This window comes from Stylophora pistillata, chromosome 11, assembly GCF_964205215.1.
Source record: "Stylophora pistillata chromosome 11, jaStyPist1.2, whole genome shotgun sequence".
Taxonomy (NCBI): domain Eukaryota; kingdom Metazoa; phylum Cnidaria; class Anthozoa; order Scleractinia; family Pocilloporidae; genus Stylophora; species Stylophora pistillata.
This window is the reverse complement of record NC_142529.1, coordinates 22,561,975-22,582,900: the sequence shown is the minus strand read 5'-3', so window position 1 is coordinate 22,582,900 and position 20,926 is coordinate 22,561,975. Positions and strand designations below refer to the sequence as shown.

At 38.0% G+C, this 20,926-nt stretch overlaps 2 protein-coding genes across 5 annotated transcripts; one reads left to right on the top strand and one right to left on the bottom strand.

The window, feature by feature from the left end:
• Positions 1 to 1,498: 1,498 nt before the first annotated feature.
• Positions 1,499 to 10,946, top strand: LOC148720657 (uncharacterized). 4 transcript variants are annotated; one of them, XM_088738178.1, is made up of 4 exons: positions 1,976 to 2,303; positions 3,640 to 3,780; positions 4,701 to 8,782; positions 9,207 to 10,946. In XM_088738178.1, the coding sequence occupies exons 3-4, from the start codon at positions 8,371 to 8,373 to the stop codon at positions 9,239 to 9,241; spliced, it is 447 nt and encodes a 148-aa protein (XP_088594304.1). In that variant the 5' UTR covers positions 1,976 to 2,303; positions 3,640 to 3,780; positions 4,701 to 8,370; the 3' UTR covers positions 9,242 to 10,946. The 4 variants fall into 4 exon arrangements, with proteins under 4 accessions (XP_088594302.1, XP_088594303.1, XP_088594304.1 ...); XM_088738176.1 differs by lacking the exon at positions 1,976 to 2,303 and adding an exon at positions 1,499 to 1,657 and having other exon boundaries at positions 4,701 to 10,946; XM_088738175.1 differs by having other exon boundaries at positions 2,164 to 2,303; positions 4,701 to 10,946.
• LOC111337999 (sodium- and chloride-dependent GABA transporter 1-like) lies at positions 10,643 to 20,177 on the bottom strand. Its single transcript, XM_088738173.1, has 15 exons — positions 19,928 to 20,177; positions 19,063 to 19,197; positions 18,407 to 18,557; positions 18,036 to 18,119; positions 17,066 to 17,198; positions 16,432 to 16,566; positions 16,205 to 16,308; positions 15,840 to 15,964; positions 15,597 to 15,709; positions 14,908 to 15,036; positions 14,578 to 14,677; positions 14,375 to 14,475; positions 13,861 to 14,028; positions 13,254 to 13,333; positions 10,643 to 12,605 (listed from the first exon to the last, which is right to left on the bottom strand). Exons 1-15 carry the CDS (start codon positions 20,097 to 20,099, stop codon positions 12,533 to 12,535), a joined length of 1,803 nt encoding a protein of 600 aa, XP_088594299.1. The 5' UTR covers positions 20,100 to 20,177; the 3' UTR covers positions 10,643 to 12,532.
• Positions 20,178 to 20,926: the final 749 nt, after the last annotated feature.

Genomic DNA, 20,926 nt, shown 5'->3' with positions numbered 1-20,926 from the left:
CAAAAGAGGTGAAATGACAATGACCAAGGGACTAGAAGAGAATCAGTGGCCTTTCGAGCTCAAAAATTTGAACACTCAACGCAGCAGTTGAAAGATTAAACTTTCTCCAAACCCCTTCGGTAACTGTCCGAAAACATATGTCCTTTCCACGATGTTTTCGATGATTAGTTTTTGTTCAGATTTTAATTAGCTAAGCGGAAACACAACTAAGCTTTCGTTAAGCGCTTGCTGGAGGTCGTCCACGTACTTAACGTTCTCTACAACTTTGGCCATATTGTAAAGACTTTTAAATTAATACAAAGCAACGATTAGAATTTGGCGCGCACAGAGAGCTATGTAAGCATAAGAGCCAGTTGCTTGACATACCTGCGTGGCCCGTGCGACGAAATAACTTCATGGGATTGATCGATTTCTCTTACATTGTGTGCTGAGACTGAAACTTTTCACCTCGGGCAAAGCTTCGTCGCACGGCCAAATCAAACATAGCGAGCAACAGAGCTTATTGTATATGTGCGTGTTAAAACACGCGAAAGGACTCCAAACGACACTTCACTCTGATTGGACAGAAAAACACAAAGATTTTCTGGCACCAATACATACATACATACATACATACATATAATTTTTGTTAAGGCAGGTCGGTTTGTGGCAACCCAAAGGCTGGTGTGGACCTGCCAGGAACTAAAAAGGAACTACTTAAATATATGGACAATTCTAAGGAAAAAGTAAAGAAATTTCAAGGACTTAAAAGTATAAAAAATCCGTTTGCTTTGATGTTATCACTGATCAAATCAGATGATGTTATCACATCAAATCAGATGCCAGAACGACTGCGACCGTTTGGAACTAGTCTTGTAAGACAATGTCCCCAGGGGCTCTTCTGCTCTTAACTTGAAATCGACTCACTGCCCGTGGGTCTCCGAGGATGATGATTCACTGTCGTTGTCGCGCTATTTATTGGTATTCTTCCCATCAGTCCCCTTCTCAGCTAACGTTTCAACAGTTTCTGGAAAATCGTCCGCATAAGAAACACCACGATCGTCTTCCCTGACAAAATCAGTCGGACCGTCACTCATCGACATGAGCTCTCTAACTCTTTTGGTCTCAAATTCATCACCACTGCTGGAAAAACTGTTAATTTCCATTTTATGTTTAAAATATTTCGGTTCAGGCAGCTGAAAATCGTTCTAAGAGCAAGAGAGGTTTGAGGTACCCGGACCTAGGAAATCACTGCGCCTTTTTGTTAGGTTTCTTTCTTCAGGGTAACTCTCCTCTCTCTCGCTCATTAATTTAGTTTCTTGCTCCTTCTATATTTTGTAGCTCTTGGAACATTATGTGTGGAAGAATCGGATAATATTGGAAATATAGGCCTTTGATGTCCTCACTATCGTCCGCCATGTTCGCTCAGTTGATAACTGACCTAAATGACCCCCGGTGACCAACGTGACCCACGTGCTCCAATGACAATATGACCCACAATGCCCATCGGATGCTCAGCAACGACCAAGCTGACCGTCATTAGCTACAGTACTAGACTTGCCCGAAGTCGTCCTTTTATGCTCGTTTTTGAGAAAACGAGCGACGAAGACGCGCGGAGACGTCTGTATTCCACCCCACTGGACTCCCACAAAAACGGACTTTGAGAAAGTCTACTACAGTACGTGTATATATAAATATATATTTAAACAACAAACATATGAAATACATATATATATGAACTGCGGTTATGAAACGTATATGTGCACGATCCTTCGCAGTAAAGCACTATTTAAGCAATAGTGAAAATCAGACCTGAAAAAAATTCAGGCCTGTACGGGATTCGAACCACTGACCTCTGCGATACTAGTGCAGCGCTCTACCAATTGAGCTAACAAGCCAACTGGGAGCAGGCCATCAAATTAATTCGACATAAACCCACTATTGCTTAAATAGTGCTTTAATGCGAAGGATCGTGCACATATACGTTTCATAACCGCAGTTCATGTATATGTATTTCATATGTTTGTTGTTTGATTTATCATCTTACGGGTTTATGTCGAATTAATTTGATGGCCTGCTCCCAGTTGGCTTGTTAGCTCAATTGGTAGAGCGCTGCACTAGTGTCGCAGAGGTCAGTGGTTCGAATCCCGTACAGGCCTGAATTTTTTTCAGGTCTGATTTTCACTATTGCTTAAATAGTGCATTACTGCGAAGGATCATGCACATATACGATATATATATTTATCGTTACTTAACCATGTTAAAAGAAGGTAATACCAACTCTAGAAGACCGAACAAGGCTCCCAAACGATTGAAGGATCAAGGTTTGTGACTTTTTGAGTTAACTCTGAATTAATATCCTTTGCTCGAAGCACGTCGGAATGTGTATGTTTAAATTATCAAGCATACATCGTCAGGGTAGTTTGAAACTCGCTATTTACCCGACGAAAAGGATTTTTATTGCTTAAATTCAATTACTTTTAACTGTTAATCCTTGGATTCATAGCTTAAGGTGCCTTCGCCATGAACCAAAGAGATTGGAGCAAATAGTGATCGTTCACCGGTTGATTTTGTCTTAATTCGATTTGATGTAAAATATTTTCCAGAAACAGATTGCAGGTCTTTTGAAAGAGATTGTTCTGGTCTAAAATATCTCCCAAATTGTATTGAGAATGCGAAAATGACATTTAAGTAGTTTTCTTGTTTTTGATTTGAAATGTCTATGCGTGGCTTTCCCTCTCATTTTCGAATTTGGGCCACGTGTGCACACTGCGGGTGATTTAAAAAAGAGGAACCCCAAGAGACCACAACACTTAACAATTGGTTCATACGTCAGCGTGCGTTCATCGAGATATGAAGCACGCGGGAAGTTTGGAGATCAGCATATAAGATGCGTAAGAGGAGGCGTAGCCAAGAGCAACTCTAGCTTCTTGAGTGCTCTCCAAACTTCTCATTGCAAGTACTTCATATCTCAATGAACGCATAGCTGACGTATGAACCAATTGTTTTACAACATTTTCAACGCTGTAGTTTATGTATAACGGGCAGAAATTCCCTCTCCCACGCTTCAGTGTGTTGTTTATTTTGTTTTGGAAAAGTATTTCGTTATGCTTCGATGATCTTGTCTCAGATTGCTCAAAAGCTGACAGGTGCATTCATGCGTGGAAATGAAGTTAGAGTTCCGAAACGAGATGAAACCGTTAATTGTTTTGTTTTCCCTTTCTCTGGTTTCTTTCTCAGGAGTTAAAAAATCCATTGCCAAAGAAAAAGTTGGCAGATCTTCATCGGCTTGTTCGCTTGTTGCCCTGTCTAGTTTAACTTTTTTTGCAGAAGCTTTTCCCGTTTGTTAATGAAAAATCACTCGCAAGAAAAAAATGTTTTCACAAGGCATTTGTTTGCTGACGTCACCAGCGTGCACAATGGAAAATTGAAGCACACTCGTGCTATTGAATTTGATTGCATGAATTTACAAGCGATGTTATAATTTAAAATGAATGCAGTACCTCTCATTTTGTCTGAACATGGCTTCATGTCAAAATTAGGGCATGATATTATTTCAATTAGGAGCACATATTTCAAATAAAACTTTTTGTTCATACTATTTAACTCTCTTTTTAATATGTAAAACTTTCTATTAATTTGTTTCTTTCCTGCTTGTAGAGTGTACTACTTGGTTCAGTTTGTTGATGATGGTATTCTAGACATCAAAACTGACAACGACTTCAGAATCAAGGGAAGATGGCCTTAAAGAGGCACAGTATCGGGATGCCTTCTACTTGTGCACAATTATACTTAAGAGTGGTCAGTCTGAGCACGTTTTTTTTTTTCCTAATCTTGTGATATGGAGCTAAGTTGTTGGATTTTGGTTCTCAGTCCCTTGTAGAATCAGACATATTCAATGCCTATGCTAATACTATATTTTTACTATGTTTAGCTATGTTTTACCTATGCAATGCTTGAGACTGCCCATGTAAATACTATTTTGCATGGAAAACTACATAGTGTAGTACATGTAAAGGTTATGTCGATACTATGCAAAATCTATTAAAAAACTGATAGGTTTTAAATGTCTATGTAAAAACTATTTTATAGCTTTACATAGTTTTTAAATAGCTATTTATTATCTATGTGTTACATGGGCTGAATTTTGATCTTGACATACATAGTAAATACATCCTATTTATTTACTATCATAATGTAACTATAAAAATCTCTGAAATGTTGCAACATAGGTTTTACATACTGCTAGTATATATTTCCTATGCAATGAGAAATGTAACTTTTGGATCTAACATACATAGGAAATACATCCTATTTATTCACTATGTAACTATAAAAATCTCTGAAATGTTGCAACATAGATTTTACATACTGCTATATATTTCCTATGCAATGTAGAGTAACTTTTGGATCTAACATACATAGTAAATACATCCTATTTATTTACTATGTAACTGTAAAAATCTCTGAAATGTTGCAACATAGGTTTTACATACTGCTAAGCAAATATGAAAAAAATTAACTCTGAAATGTTATCTGACAAGGAAAAAGTCAATCAGATGTAAGGTTAAAAAATGCAAGCTGTAACATGGTTAGCTTTGTGGCCACATTTCCTTGTTGTTTGGTATACCACCAGACCTTTTGAGGTTTGAGTCTTCCCAAAGTAACAAGTCATATGTAAGGCCAGCAAGTTAAGCTCTTTTGTTTCTTTTTCTTTTCAGATTTTGCAGCAAAGCAAGGGGGGAAAGCATCTGCTATCAAGCAAGCCCTACGAAACAAAATTAGTTCTTTAACCAAATGGTTGGCAACCTACCAGGAAAGTGAACAATTCAGTTGATTGAATTAAGATTTAATAAGATGTTTGAATACTTAGTAGATGGACTATTTTCTACTATGATTTGCACAAGACTCCCTTACTGCTGTAGTTATTCAATGGTGAAGTAAATTTTTTATAATTACTACTTTAATAAAAAATTCCTGGTCATAAATTATGACTTGGAATTTTTTTTAATGGCTTTAATCCCAACCAGAGAAATTGTAAGAGACAATGCTGATTTTCATGAAATTTATTTTTCTGTTGTACGTTATTGAATGATGAAGTCTATTTTAAAGATATTTTTCATTTTAAAACAGTGAATGGTTTTTGTTGAGTACCCCAGCATTGCATGAGTGTCATTTCTGATTTGCATGTCACTGATTGTTTTAATTTATAAATATGAAATAATCCAATGGTGGATTTCATTGTAACTTAAATTTTTGCATTAAAAGACAATTAAGAAGTAGTTCTGCATTATACAAAATTTAGGTTATTTGTGATGGTCAGTGACACCAAATGAATAGAGACATGAATTTCATACTTTAGTTTGAATGCTAATCTGACTCAGCCAAGTATAGAACACTGCTGAATGCATTCATTTGGGAACTAGTTGCATGCAGGCCTGTCACCACCTATTATTTAACCAAGCTGTATAACCATCTATATATATATATATATATATATATATATATATCTTAAATACATTCCAAGCATACTTAAAGTATACTTAAAGTATACTGTACTTGTCACTTTGCTACTAGTGGTTTTACTCTTAGACTAGGTTTACACTAGAGGAAATTGTTCCGGATTTGTGATGAATCCGAAACGTTTTAGTACCGGATTCATTCTGCCGTTTACACGAAAGTGAACGAATCTGAAATAAAAACTTTCCGGTTTGGTCGTGTCTCCGGAGATTTTGAATCCGGAATTTAAAGTGGGAACTTTGAATCCGATAACTTTTGAATCCGGAAAGTTTTGTCGTGTAACCGCTTTTTTTCTCGAATCCGGATATTATTTCCACCTGCAATCTTTTGAGTTTGCGGTGAAACCAAAATGGATCTGGTGCTAACATTGCTGGCGGTCTCCGCTTACCTAATCTTGTTGCAGGTTTAGGCGATAAATGTTATCATGTGTACCGCAGTATTTCTGAAGAAACGCAAATTATTATTGCAAGGAAGTTTAACGTCAGCCACACTTAATCACCGACGACGTAGACTGCTTGGCATCTGGATCTACTCTAGCCTTTTTCTGTAGCATCTGGATCTACTCTAGCCTTTTTTGGGAGAGGCATTTTCACTTTGACGATCGAACGACGAAACAACACTGGGCTTGGTAACCATTTCATTTCGAATGTTCCCAGAGTTGTTGTTGTGTGTAAACGGTCAGGAATCCGAATATCCTTCCATTGTAAAACGCCTACGAATCCGAATACTCCAAAATTGATGAATCCGGAAACATTTACGAATCCGGAAAACTCTACTCTAGTGTAAACGTAGTCTTAAAGTATACTTGGAGTGCACTGCAACATTTCAGTAACTTTCAAGTGTACTTAAAGTATACTTTTGGGTGTTCCAATTCCAGGTGGGAACAAGTGTATTACAAGTATACTTTTAGTAGCTCCTCAAACTATACTTCAAGTCTACTGAAAGTATACTTTGTTTATCTTGTTTGCAGTACACTTTGATTACAGAAATAGTATAATAAAAGTGTACTTAATTTTGCCAAAAAAAGCTAGGTTTCTAGGAGACATTAAAAGAAAATATTCAACTATGGATGTTACAAAGAAGAATTACTTTCCCAACACAATGTGAAATTAGTGAAAGCCAGATCAGTTGAATTGTGTATTAACCGGTTTAAGAGGACAATAAGAGAAGGCTCCTATTTTATATGTACCATCTGTAATTGAATACTTTATAAGAAATCAGCAATTTTTTTTATATCATGCATAAACAAGAAGTACCCTTGCCAAACATATTTCAGTATTCAAGAGCCATTTGATGGAAAACGGTATAAATTATATATGCAACACATATCATTCAAAGGTCATAAAAGGAAAATTACCATGTCAAACTGCAGTGAATAATGTGTACCCTATGTGGGTGAAATACCTACAGAACTATCCTCACTAGAAATACTAGAGCAAATACTTAGTCTAATAGCTCAACAAAAAGTAATTATAATGAGAGGGTTGTGGTCATGCCTAAAGGACAACAGCAAAAAATTGAAGGTGCAATATACAATGTACCTGTAGAATGTGATCAGAAATGTAATCAACTCCCTCATCCACCTGACAGATCTGGCACAATAATGCTAAAGCTTAAAACAAAGTTAGAATTTAGAGGACATGTTTATTTTCAAGCAGTATGACAGTATAGTTAATGTGGCAAGTTCTCAACTGGTTCAAAGTAATAATCCATTGTACAAAGATATAGTTGTTGATATAAACAAGATTGACAGCAACCTCACAGCTTACAAAATGATGCAGAAGATAATGACACACATCAACAAGCTACATCAAACAATGTAACAACAGATAGTGATCCTGCATTGGAGTATGATGTGAGAGAAAATGATAGATTGAATAGTAATAAAGAAGAAAATAATGACCCCTTAAATAATATATATAGAGCCTCAACATGCAAGACATCATGCTTAGAGTCAATAGGTTATTATACAGTTGTGTACTTAGTTGCCAAGCCTTTGATTCGGAGTGAGGCTGAAGGTGGCCTTGTCATAATAGAGACCTGTATCTACTTAGCATGATAACAAAGTGATTTACATTTGAAAAGCAACAAGGTTTGTATCATAACAAGGTCACCTCCAACCTCACTACTGTTCAAAGGCTTGGCAACCAAGCACACAACTGTAAAATGGAAATGAAGTCTATAGTACAGCACCAGCAGAAAACAAACATTATGTCTCATTTATGCTTGATAAACAATGTGAAGAACTGGCATTTCCAGTCTTGTTTTCCGAGGCAGATGTGGGTACACAGCAGAATGACAAGTTACAATTTCACCATTGAAATGCTTTAATGCAAGACTTTTACATTACAGTCACTGTGGAAGGTGTGCCACAAAACCTGAATACCTCTTTTTGCACAATTTATAATTGAACAAGAGAATTCGAAAGTATCAGATAGTATAGATATTGCTCTAAAGAAGGTTCATGGGCAATCTGTCACTGCCTCTCAATAATGAGCCAATCCTCAGAGATTGGTGAACCTTATTTGCCAAAGATCAAGCATATGTATTTGTACACAGGCTAATAAAATAATGTTTTTCACACAAGTACTTGAACTGTCTGTTGGCACAAATAACCGTCAAAAAGTAACACTGGAGTGACCGATATCGAAAATTTCGCACCCAGGTCCCGGATGTAATTTCGTGTAAATTTTACTCCTGGTGAATGCGCCGACTGCTCAAATAAAACGCTCGATACGAAGCCCGAGTGAACGCTACTCGAGCGTCTAGTCAGCGGTTATGTTTCAATCGGGATCTATAGTATGTAAGTACGTGCTAGGCATCCCTGGTTAAAGCTCAGCCACGACATTACTTAATCTCTTTCCCGAATTTATGTCTCTGTCGCAAACCATGATGAACAATGAGCGAGCAGCAAAGGGTTACCAAAAGATTTCTACTAACCGTCAAAGATCGTTTGGCATGAAATTAGCTAAAAATATTGCACCATGCCCCGGAGGTGTTATCCTGGATTTAGGCTGTGGCACTGGAGAACTGTCTGCATATCTGACGGAACTTGTTGGACGAGACGGACAAGTCGTAGCCGTGGACCCGGACGTGTCTCGAGTTAAACTAGCTCAGGAATCGCACGAAGGAATCAGTAATCTTAAGATTTACGAAGGAAGCGCCTCGAACTTCCCAAGGATGGGTACAGAGTGTTACGACATTGTCTTCTCAAATTTTGTGCTTCATTGGATCCAAGATAAACAAGAAGCCTTCAGAAACATGTACCAGAGCCTGAAACCAGGTGGGAAAATCGTTATCTCGTTCAACCCTGTGTTACCTGACTCCTTCCACGACGCCTTTCAGGAGTTAAACCCACAAAACCTTGGCCGCCTGATGAGCAATTACCATTGCGAAAGCAGGTCAAAAGTTGAAGAGATTTGTACAGCTGAAGGCTTTGAAATAGTCGAGAGTTATGCCGTGGAATCTGATGGTCCGGAGTTTGAAGATGTTGAAAGCATGATTTATTGCTTCTGGGCAACTACCCACGGTGTGTTTGATCCAAAGCTGATTACGAAAGACAAATTATCAAGTTTCTGTGCTCGGCACACATCCGGAGAACATTCTAAACCATTGAAGGTGTTTGTTACTGAGGGTGAATTTGTGAGTGTGTTAATAGCAGCTAAACCGCCTAAAAGTTAATTTTGTTGGTCCTCTTTTTTTAATAGTGTTTTGCCAACGGAAGCAGAGGGCTAATTTTTAACTGAAATTTGGCTGTGACCACAAGTGGGACGTGGACTAGGGGACTGGGACTTAGGGAAGTGGAACTCTGGAACGAGAGACTCGCGAACGTGGGACGCGAGGAAGTCGGGACTCAGCGACGCGTGGGAACTCGGAGACGTGATAAACAAACAACACCTGCTATTTGCGCTGAATTTGTAAAGTATAATTTTCGGTGGTCTCGAGAAAGGTATTACGCTACCGAAACGGGTAGACTGTGACTGTTTTTTCTGGAGACGTGCGTAACGGTTGCAGTCAGTGACAACGGACGAAACTGAGGTGTCTACCTTCGATGATCTGATGCGAAGGGTAAGGAATAAATTAGAATGTCTACAATTTATTCCAAATGAAGAATTGCGGATTCAGTAGAACTCCAGTGTTTACAATTTGTTCCTGATGAAGAATTAATAAATTAGAGTGTTTACAATTTATTTTACTTTCTTTTCTGGAAGATCTATGCGAACTAACTACAACTGACGTATGCTGCGATTACTTCGCGACGAAAGTATCCTCATCGTCCTCGTAATGAATCCGCAACTCTTCACCAGGAATAAATTGTAAACACACTCATTTATTCTTTTCGATTCGCATTAGATTATCGAAGGTAGACACCTCAGTTTCGTCTGTTATAATTAGTTCGCATCGATTTTCTGGAAAAGAACTATTAAAGAACACTTTTTGCTGGATGATGTTGTATTATTAAACGAAAGCGGATAAACTACAACAGACAACAAAAGCGCGGGCAAAGAAATGCGAAGGAATGTTATCACGTGCATTTGCCTTTTGTGTTAACATCGCTTTTTTAGTCACGTGACCAAAAACGATCACTTTTGTCGCTAACATTACATATGTCTCCGGAAAAACAGTCTACTTGTTTCGGTAGCATCTTACCTTTCTCGAGACCACCCAAAATTATACTTTACAGATTCAGCGCAAAAATCCGAGTCCGCGCGTCCCACGTCCTAGGTCCTACGTCCTACGTCCTCGTCCCACTTTTAGTCACAGCCCTGAGTTTTCTTTTCTTGATCACCGTAATGCAACGCGAATCGAACTTGTTGGAAAGAGAATTGTCAATCAAGGCACACCTCGCATTTCGTCAGAAGGGGTTCATATCGGGTCGATTTCCGATAAAGAAAAAAAATCCGGGCTCACCCGGTGTCGTCATCGTCATAATAAACTCACAAAGTAGAAGCTCCAAACATCGAGCTCGCCCGATGTCATCTTCGTGTTAACAGACTCGCAAAGTAGAATATAGAGATACGTGGGAAGTTCCGAGAATCACCTATAAATGTCTTCCTTGTTTATATTTCTACGCCAACTTCTTTTCTAAAGCGAAATGAGCGTTTAAAATATACGACCCAATAATGAAAGCGACAATTGTCCCTTTTGTTATTACGTAATAACATGATACCTTGTGTGTTTTTTTTTTCGCCTGCGGTGAGGTGCTCGTAAGAGAAAATGTACTCAAACTGTGATTTCTCGTTGCTTTAATACTGCCTTGTCTCGATCAGTTAGTAAGATTGTTTTTTTTCCTTTTTGTTTTTAGCTCGTTTGTGATCAGAATTTTGTTTTTAAGGTAACTCTAGCTTTGCATCTTGTACAGATTATTACGGCCTGCCAACTTGTAATCCATGGTTGAGGCTTGTTATCTTGAAGTAAAAATAAACTTGTTGAGTTTGTTTAAAGAATGGTTTCTCTCGTTGTTACGAGCTCTTTAGATGTCCGACCCAGGCAACGATCCAGTAATCAATAAGGAGTTTGTTAGCTCAGTTGGTCACTGCACTGGTATCGTAGAGGCCATGGGTTCAAATCCCGTTCAGGCCTGAATTTTTTCAGGCCTTATTTTCACTACTGTTCGAGCAGTGTTCTTTAGCTTACTGACTAAGGGGATACTTTTCCCATACTAACTTGGTTTCTCTGATACACAATCACAAATTTCCCGCTCTAATGAGACTTGAACCTTGCGTGGGCAAGAAAGTAAGAGAAGGCTTTAATTATTTTGAGAGGATTACATCTGACAGTGGTAAAAATATTGATAACTTTATGGCCCTTATTACGCTATTAAAAGGACCTAAAAAATTGGTATTACACAAGAGATTGTAAACACTTTGTAATCTTGGTATTTTAACAATTCACAAGCTATGTACATCTTCATCATAAGGTTTAAAACTTAAAAATATGTATCCTATCAACAATGAAAAATACTAAAAAAATTCCCACATTAAGATGGCATAATTGAAAAATCACATTTCAAGTCGTGAGAGCGCTTTCAGCTAAAAAAAATTGCAAGTGATGCTTTCGTGCTAATCGACCGTAACATCTATATTTTCGGTGTTCTGACTTCCTCCCTTTGAGAGATCGCGTGCAGATATTATACGTATCAGTGTGATGTTGTTGTGATTACCCATCCGTAAAAAGGATGTATCAAATGCTTGATTGGGAAACTTAGTAGATAAAGAAGCAACATGAGCACAAGTTGCTACGAAAGTCTTTTGGCAGACAGGGATGTGCTATTAAGCCTTTAGATTCTCAGTTTTCAACCATGGACTAAGACCTCGCACAAATTTGTATGACTGATAGCAATTCTGCTATTTTATAAATTCTTTATTTTAAAAACTTCCAAAGAAAAACGACAACAAGAACAGCTAAATGGGAGGAACTGATAACGAACAAAAGGAAATTTTTGATCACATGCAAAAAACATCACATATTCTGTTAGTTTCTGTACTGGCGTCCTATTTGTTTTCAAAAACTATGTTATTTCATAGAAAGTTTCACTCTACATTAGAAGCACTTAATTTTCATTTTAAAGGATTTTTTCTTAATCGGCTTTTTCGGTTTCAAAGCTTTCCATAATAAGTCATGTTAAGCCAACCACATTTTATGAATTCTATATTTCTTTTTGTAAAAATTATTTTTATATCTGTTTTTGTTTGTTTGTTTGTTTGTTTTTGCTGTTGTTTTGATTTTTATTTTTTGCTATGTGCGTGTTTGTGTTCTTCTCAGTTTTGCAAAGTTTTAGTTTCAATTATGGTTATTGGAAAAAATACTTTGTTCTTGTTGTCCAAATATCGACGAAAAAAAAATATTTTTACATAAAGCACTGATGACATGTTTTACGATTTAAAGTGAAAATTTTAGTTACATAGAACGCTCATGCATATATGGATTCTTATCACGACAACAAACGTTTAACAACCGCGACAAACAATTTGTAAGTGAAAAATAACAAATTGTAAAATTACAACAAATTTCCGTTCGATTAGGCCAGAATTTACACTTCCGTTTCAGGGAGATTATAAAAGTTGTCAGCGGCGGCAAAATCGATCCTGGTCTCAGGGCATTTTCTATAAAGGCAAGACAAAGGAGAAGATTAGACACACGGTAAATTATATCACATGATTTAACTTCCATTTTAATATTATCGGTTGTTACGATTACTTTAGTTTTGAAATCATGTGACATAATCAAACAGTCCTTTATTATTTGTATAACTTTACTCCAGTCCACTTGGTAGGCTATGACGCTCGGCCTCACCGTTCAGAATAGCGACGTTAGGACCTACTAACATCACTGTGCAGAATACGGTGATCGAGCACCATAAAATGATCGATCCTGAAAAAGTCACGACTCAGATTCAACTAAGGAAACAACAACAACTTTCTCATTTGTGTTTTCCCGCGCTTTATTCGGCTCTAGTGATTCTGATTACGAGTAGTCTCTCCTTTTCTGCGAAGTTTGTCGTGAGAGTGAAAAAAAAAAAAAAAATCGGTGAGAAAAATATGTTGAAGCACCTGACAGAAGAGAATGGCAAAGTACGAGCACCTCACTCCCAGAGTTCTGCGCGGCACTTAAACATCAATATTTTTTTCTTTTTTTTTTTTTTTTTTTCATTGCCCGAAAAGCAGAGACCGTGCCCATAGACTATTCATAATCATTATGGTCAAAGTTCCAAGTGACACAATTGAAAACTCCTCTCATTAACATAACTTTACCTTGGTCTACTTGACAGGTTATGACGCTCGGCCACAGAATTCAGAACTGTGACATTTGGACTTACTGCATTTCTCAATCGCTATATAAAAACAGAACAATGAAAATCACTTTTCACGTCATGAGCAAATACTGAGAAAATAGCTCTCGTGAGAAATCTTGCATTTAAGTCTTTAAGTACATATTCCACAAAAGTATTTAGTTTAGTCTACCCATTAAACCTAACAGCATAACTACAAGACTTTATCCTGGTACATGGGTGTAGGTGCGTGGTTGTTTCCACTCACGGCCATGTAATATCCTATATTTTTGCATCATAACGTACATTGGAGCGTTTTCTCTTCCCCTTACTGGAATATCAGTTTGTAGCAGTTTTCCCTTCGCAGGTCATCAAGTTTTCCTGACTATCCTCAGGCCAGTGCCATTCGTCCGACAATAAATCTTTCATATCTCTTTAAAGGATTCCCTTACTAGTGGAAAATTGCGTCAGTACCTTTTTGGACTCTTAGATCTGATCTGGAGTCGAGCATATGCACTAAGACTCCTTCAGACGTCACGTACTAATCAATACCTTGCAATGCCATTCATCTGACGATAAATATTTCATACCTCTCTAAAGGATCCCTTTGGATAGAAAATTGCATAGAGAGCAAAAATGGGAATGGCCAGAAAAGACGATAAAGCCAGTAGCCATGCTACAGCTTGTGCCCAGTCGGGGTACATGTATCCATTGTACGTGATTCTCTTCCACTGGGTGATGCTCCCCAGAAATATCAACTGTTTTATGTAATGCGACATATGATTAGTAACATCAAATTTCAATCGGAGAGGGGAGGGGGTGGGGAGTATAGGGGTGAAATTAAAAGGAGAAGTACGATAAGCTTTCTCGTGATTGGCTGTGGTGATAACGTTGTGATTAGCTTCCCGAAAGCTTGAAATTGCCCTGCATCTTTACTTTGAATTCTGACTGACTGCTATTGAGTTTCAGCTTTGATTTGCAACTCTCAATCTGAAAGCTCTCTCATGATCAGATTTTCATGAAATGAACTAACCCCTAACCACTAACCACTTGGCGTACGATTGAACGAAGCAGGACTTGTGTATCGCAAATGGATGGCCTTACCGTTGCAACAAACGGAGTGATGTACTTCCAGCAGATGACAAAGTACTTGCTGGGTTTCTTTCCAATCATATCTTTGATATTTTCAGAGAATTTATCAACTCCTGATAGAAAGAAGAAAAGGTGAACAAGTTTAACCTCACGGAATCGTCGTTAAAATTAGTGAACTTTTTTTAAAGCACTAATGCTCTAATAAGAATACTCACCATATCCCCAACTGACGGCAACAGCTTCGAGAGCAACCACACAAATCAAAGAAAAGCCTCCACTTTGGCTATCAAATATGTTCAGGACGTAGATTCCTCCCTAATAGAAAGCAAGAAAAAAACAGAAAAAAACTCTTGAAAGATGAACTGTGCAATAAATGGTTTCCTGTTTCGGTCCTCAGTGTTAAATCAAGAACGAATCTTCGCAATCTTCGAATAAAAACACTATTTGATTTAACTTTTTTTCTTTCAATAAAGGTATGGTTGTTAATTTTTTTCAAGCGTGCGTCTCAAAATGCGTAGGGCCTATCTTTCATTTAATTAACTTACCTTAGTGACGCAAGAGAGCCCGATAAGATATGAAATTAGACAAAGGAAAAATAGGCATCGTCCCTTATAAGGACGAAGGCTGGGGAAGGTGTCCATCACCCCGGCCACCGTTGTCTCTGTGAACACAAACTAGATATAAAGGACGTCGATAAGTTATGACTCTAATAAATAATAATAATAAATAATTAATAATAAATAATAATAATAATAAATAAATAAATAAGTTATGACTCTAATACTGTAAGCTGAATCAAGTTCTCAATGAGTTCTATTCCAAGTCAAAGCGTCAGTGAGTCAATTATTGGTTAAGGATAAAAGCGTTAGTAAGTCATTCATTGGGTCAGAGTCCTGTGAGTCAGTCAGTGGGTCAGAGTGACAAGGAGTCAGTCAGTAAGCGTCAGTGACTCAGCTACTCATTAAGTTATCAATCCAAAGACAGTTTGAAAGTCAATCAGTCTGTAAGTCAGAGGATAAGTGGGTCAGTGGGTCATAATTTCATAACGTCGCTTATTTGGTCAGTTTCAGTTAGTCAGTCAATCAGTCAGAGCGTCATTTACTGTAACTTGTGAATTAGTCACCAAGTCAGTGACTCACTCAGACACCAGTCCAGTCAGATTAAAGATTCACTTTGAGTAAAATAATTAGAATTTCGAATGCTCTCATAAACGAAAGTGTCCAATTTGTCTAACCTGACTGCCAAGCCCAATAGTAAAGAGCATGAAGAAGAACATCACAGCCCAAACTGGTGCAGCCGGCATTTGAGCGATCCCCTTTGGATAAGCCACAAAACCAAGACCAGGTCCTACAATTTAATTAGAACAATCTCCTTTCACTTTTAAATTCAGAACAAAGGCTACCAATCCCGTGAAAAAAATTTCCTCCCCATCCTTAATCAAGGCCAAGACTGACCACGCCCTAAGTTGTTTTCTTACCAGAGGATACAACTTGTGCCACTTCCCTATTAAGGGTGTGGGCCATGAACCCTATGACACTGAAGATGACAAACCCTCCGCCGACACTGGTCGCACAATTGATGCACGATACCACAACTGCGTCCCTGGAAACAGACACAAGTACGTCGGTACGCATGAGCAATGAAATGTCCGTTCAAGTGGCCGAAGTAGATTTTTCGTCTAAAGTCTTTCGTCAAACAATTTGACATCTATCATTGCGCGAAGTTTAAAGTTTAAAATTCCTTGAAGGTGAGCGTTTCAAAGACACTACTTCATTTTTCCGGCCATTTTAAGCAACATGTGATGTGCGGAAAAGAAAGCGCGGTGCAAATGGTATACTGTACCGTTCACAGTTGTTGTTGAATTCATTATAGCTGGCATAGGTTAACAGGCCTCCAAGGCCCACACTAAGGGAGAAAAATATTTGGGTAGCAGCATCGATCCAAACCTATAACAATAAAAACAATTAAAAAAAAAAAAACAGCGTTGATAAAGATAAAATCTAAGAGGCTTCTCGGTAAAATAGACAAATGCTTCTGTATCTACCAGAGACCATTATTTTCTTTCTCACCTGTGGCTCTAGGAGCTTTTCGACGTCTGGTTTTAGGTAAAAGATGATCCCATCAAGTGCACCAGGTAGAGAGACACCACGCACAAGTAAGATACATAACACAATATACGGGAAGATGGCCGTGAAGTAGGCCACCTGTGAACAGGAAGGAACATGATATTAACCAAAAAACCACGTGATTGACCAAAGTATTATAGTTAGAAACCAATTCAGGCTCGTGAAATGATATCAGCTTTGTTTCTGTTTTCACCTACAGCTTTAAGGGGTTACTAAACTTAGGCTTCTTGTAAAGTAGGATTCCATCGACTGAGCCCAGCGAGTTGATTTCCCTTATCATGTTCTTTACATCTTGCTCGTCCGAGATAGTAAGCTCATCCGAGAATAGCAAGATGTATATATACAACAAGATCAGGGAACAAGGCTAATTTCCAATCATAGGAACATTCCCTTATCTTTTTACTGTTGTCTATTAGCGATACTACAGATCTAGAGTCAATAAATTATAGCCACCACAATTCTGTTATTAGGGAACTTACTTGCCTGATGATTTTTACAACAACATACAGAGAATACTAGTTTCAATAACGAGTAAAATTCAGATTGCATTTTTGGACTGTGCATTTTTTTTGTTTACCTTTCCAGAGCTCTTGATGCCTTTATGGATGCAAAAGAAAACAGTGACCCATGCGATAAACAAAGTTGTGGCCAGCGGTAAACGAATTTCCCCCGGCTCGTCGATGCCATTTGACACGTCCAAGATACGACGCCTTAAAAGACCATAGATCATATAAACATATAATTACTTTTACTCGCAGTAACTTTTTGTTAATAAAGAAAATTTTCTGTCCGATCCAAGCAAAGATTTTTTTCTTTAAGCAGTGATATCGCCATTATTCGATTAATCTTTCTCTTCCTCGTGATTGGCCATGAAAATATCTTTGATTGGCCATGAAAATATCTTTGATTGGCCGTGAGTGGCCTGAAAATATCTGTCTAATAGTCAGCTTATGCGTAACACTGATTAACTAATTTTGGTGGTTGACGATTTTCTGCTCATGAATAGTTGTGTCCACGTTCTAGAGTGTTCAAAGATTTACTTCAACCATTGACTTTGAATTGACTGCTAGTGAAAAGTCGCAAAATTTTTTCCAGATACTATTCTAATATTGTCAAATTTAAACAGTTGTAGTTTCCTGGAGGCAAACTAAATAAGGGTTCATTTGAGACTTCTAACACAACCTATTAGTAACGTATTTGTGCACCATCCTCGCAGTAAAGAGCACTTTTTAAGCAGTAATGAAAATCAGACCTGAAAAAATTCAGGCCTGTACGGGATTCGAACCACTGACCTCTGCGATACTAGTGAGCGCTCTACCAATTGAACTAACAAGCCAACTAGGAGCAAGTCATCAAATTAGTCCGACATAAACCCGTAAGATGATAAATCAGTCAAACACAACGAATATGTGAAATTCATATATCTGAATTATTGAATCTCTTTTAGTGTTGCAGTGCTCAGCATTGACAGCTGTGATGCCTCACAAAAACAACCGAGATATGTTTGAATCAGTTTTATTAGCTAATTGCTGAAAAGTAAAACTTACTCCCAGAATTCCTGGCTGGGTGAGAATGCATTCATTGAGCAATTGACAGCCGTGCAGTTAGCAGTGGAATTTCTCAAGTCCTCACTTAAAAAAAAGAAAAAACAAATTGAAATTGTCACAACTGGGGTCATCAGTTGTTAACTACGATGGTATGTTTTTAGAGGAGAGATTGTATTAAGTAAGTAGAGATTGCTGTCATTTTCTTAACAAACAAAATAAGAGAAACGAGGAATCATAAATTACTAAGTATAAGATACTGTAAAACATTGGTTCTTTGCATCGAAGTAAACACTGCACAAAGTTTGCACGATTTGAAATTTGCAATTCAGCGGATAATAATTTAAAGTATTTTTAGATGCCGATATATTCACCTGCAAAATGGAGTGTTCCACGAGTTGCCACAAGACTTCCACGGGACAACAGACGCAAAGGAGTGGTAAAGATACAGAAGACTCCAGGATATAACAACGTTGTAGTAGATAGAGATCAGGAAGGAAATAATCACCATGGCAACTCCAATCCCTAAAAGTTGAAAGATGACGGAACATTCGTGTTGTTGCAACTTGTTAATAGTGTAAAGCATATCTTGCCTCCTAAATATTGAAGCAATATGTTACTTTATCGATTGTGCAAAGTCATTGATTTAGAGGATTCAAGAGCCGAGGACTTTTTGGAGTCTATGATCTAGAGGTTTCGATGTTGAAGAATCTCTGCGCATCGCAATCTTCGGATTTGACGACTTCTGCAGCTTGTTAACATCATGTTTTGAAAAAGCTTAACTTCACAAAGCGATGGAAGTAAGTTGGGATATTATCGGAAAAGCTGATAGCTGATAGCATCATGGGTAGTAAACTTCGGCTCAAATCACAGAGTCACTAAAACAATGTTTTATCCTCCGGCAGGTTGAGGATTGAATATTGGTTTTTTAGAGCGTAGTAATTGTCGTTACATTTCACATTTCTCATCTTTAGTTTTCCATGTTCAGTTGATATCCACAGCTAACCCTATCCGCGTATACAACACAAACCTTTAAGCGCTGGGCAAATCACAGCCCATGCCTTGATGGCACCGAGGCTCAGATACTGTCCGAGGGCCAATTCCAGGTAGAAGAGCGGAATGCCACAGGTTATCAATGTCAGAAAGTATGGAATTAAGAAAGTGGCTGTAAAAAAAAAGTGAGAAATCAGAAGTACAAATTTAAGAAGCTGAAGTGGTAGAGCACGGTTTACAATGAGGCGCAAAGAAGAATGAAAGCGCAGCAAGTAAAAAATAGTGGAATTCCCTAATTCAACTGACGGGTTTATAGATTTCCTCGAATTCAAGATAGTTTTACTTGCAAAAGATGTCATTTTATGCGGCCATAGAACCTCTTGGAGTTGAAAATATCTTTTCCGTGCCAGATTAATGGTTCTAAATATTGTACACTCATAAAACTAAACTACACTGCTAATTATCAAGACGAAGCTATATCTCCTACGCTCTTGTAACAAAGATGCTTAAATGTACCTCTGTTACAAAAACGGAAGAGGTAACTTTTATAAAACGCCAGCGAGACGTTTCCGAGGCCGACGGCTTACCAAAACTGCTGTACCATTGGACTCGGAAACATCTAGCGTTTCCTTTCTGAATTATGCCGGTAGCCTCTTGCGTGTTTGCTTGTCTTACTCAACTCAATAGCATTTTGTAGATTCCCTCGAGTTAAAGAAAGTGTTGCGAAGCGCAAAATCTCCCACTAGATGTCGCAATATAATCTCTTTGAGATGAATGGATTTATGTTCACGCGCCTACAGTTTTAAGGAATGGTTCTAAAAGAAGTCTGCACTTTTAAATCAAACTACATCCCTGAGTAAAAAGACGAAGCTCTGATAGATATCCACACTTAATCAAGTTACCTCCGCCATTCTTATAGCAAAGATAGGGAAAACGCCAAATATTCCCTAAACCGACTGCATAACCTATACATGACGCTATGAAGTCAGCTTTTGAGGTCCATTTCTCTCGCTGTTCGCTCGCAGCTGAGCTTTCTTCTACCTCTACAACAACGGGTTGGACCTTATTCGTCATATTTTCAACTTCTCACTTGAATTTTTGTATACTACATTTCACAAATAGAAGCTCACATCTCCAACTGAATCTGCTTCCTCGCTGACACCAAAACGAGAAGTAATAATGATGTCATAGAAGATAATGAGGTAATTTAGTTCTGACGTCACTAATCTGTTGATGATTATGGTGTGAAACTGAGTACAATTAACTGATGAACCGAACATTTCATTTGATTGAACAGCTCTGTGATGAGTCTGCTTCTTTATTTCATTACCAAGCTAAAAATTTGTCACCTTTTCTGTTCTGTTTCCTCGCATGGCGCTTTCGCCTTTAATGATCCCAGCAGTATGCTATAACTCCGTAATGGCCTAACTCACGAAAGAGTTCACTGGAGCTCAGTAGTGGAGCGTTAGAGCGTAGAAGCCGGCATCGCTCTTATAAAAAATCTTCAAAATGCGACATTCCAACCGAGCACTTTCACTGGCTCACTCGTGATACTGAATCGTAATCGCCACTAGCAGCTTAACAAGTTCAAAATGTGTGCACGCGCACTTTGCCAAAGTCTCGAACTGCGTGCGTCACGTCAGTCCAGTCGTCTTCTATATTTTAGTTTCGATCAGCACAAACATTTGCATGTGGAGGTAAGCTGGAATCTCCTTCAGCTTTACATCGGTCAATAGGTATACACACTTACTGCTAAGAAGTGAAAGACCGTTTACTTTCTCTACAAAAGTTTATCCCAATAAATAACTTTTCAAGCGAACAATTTCCTTGATCTTGTTCGCAATCTATAGATACATCTAATAGTTTCTCTATTTGGTTGTATAACATGAGAAATTTCGAGA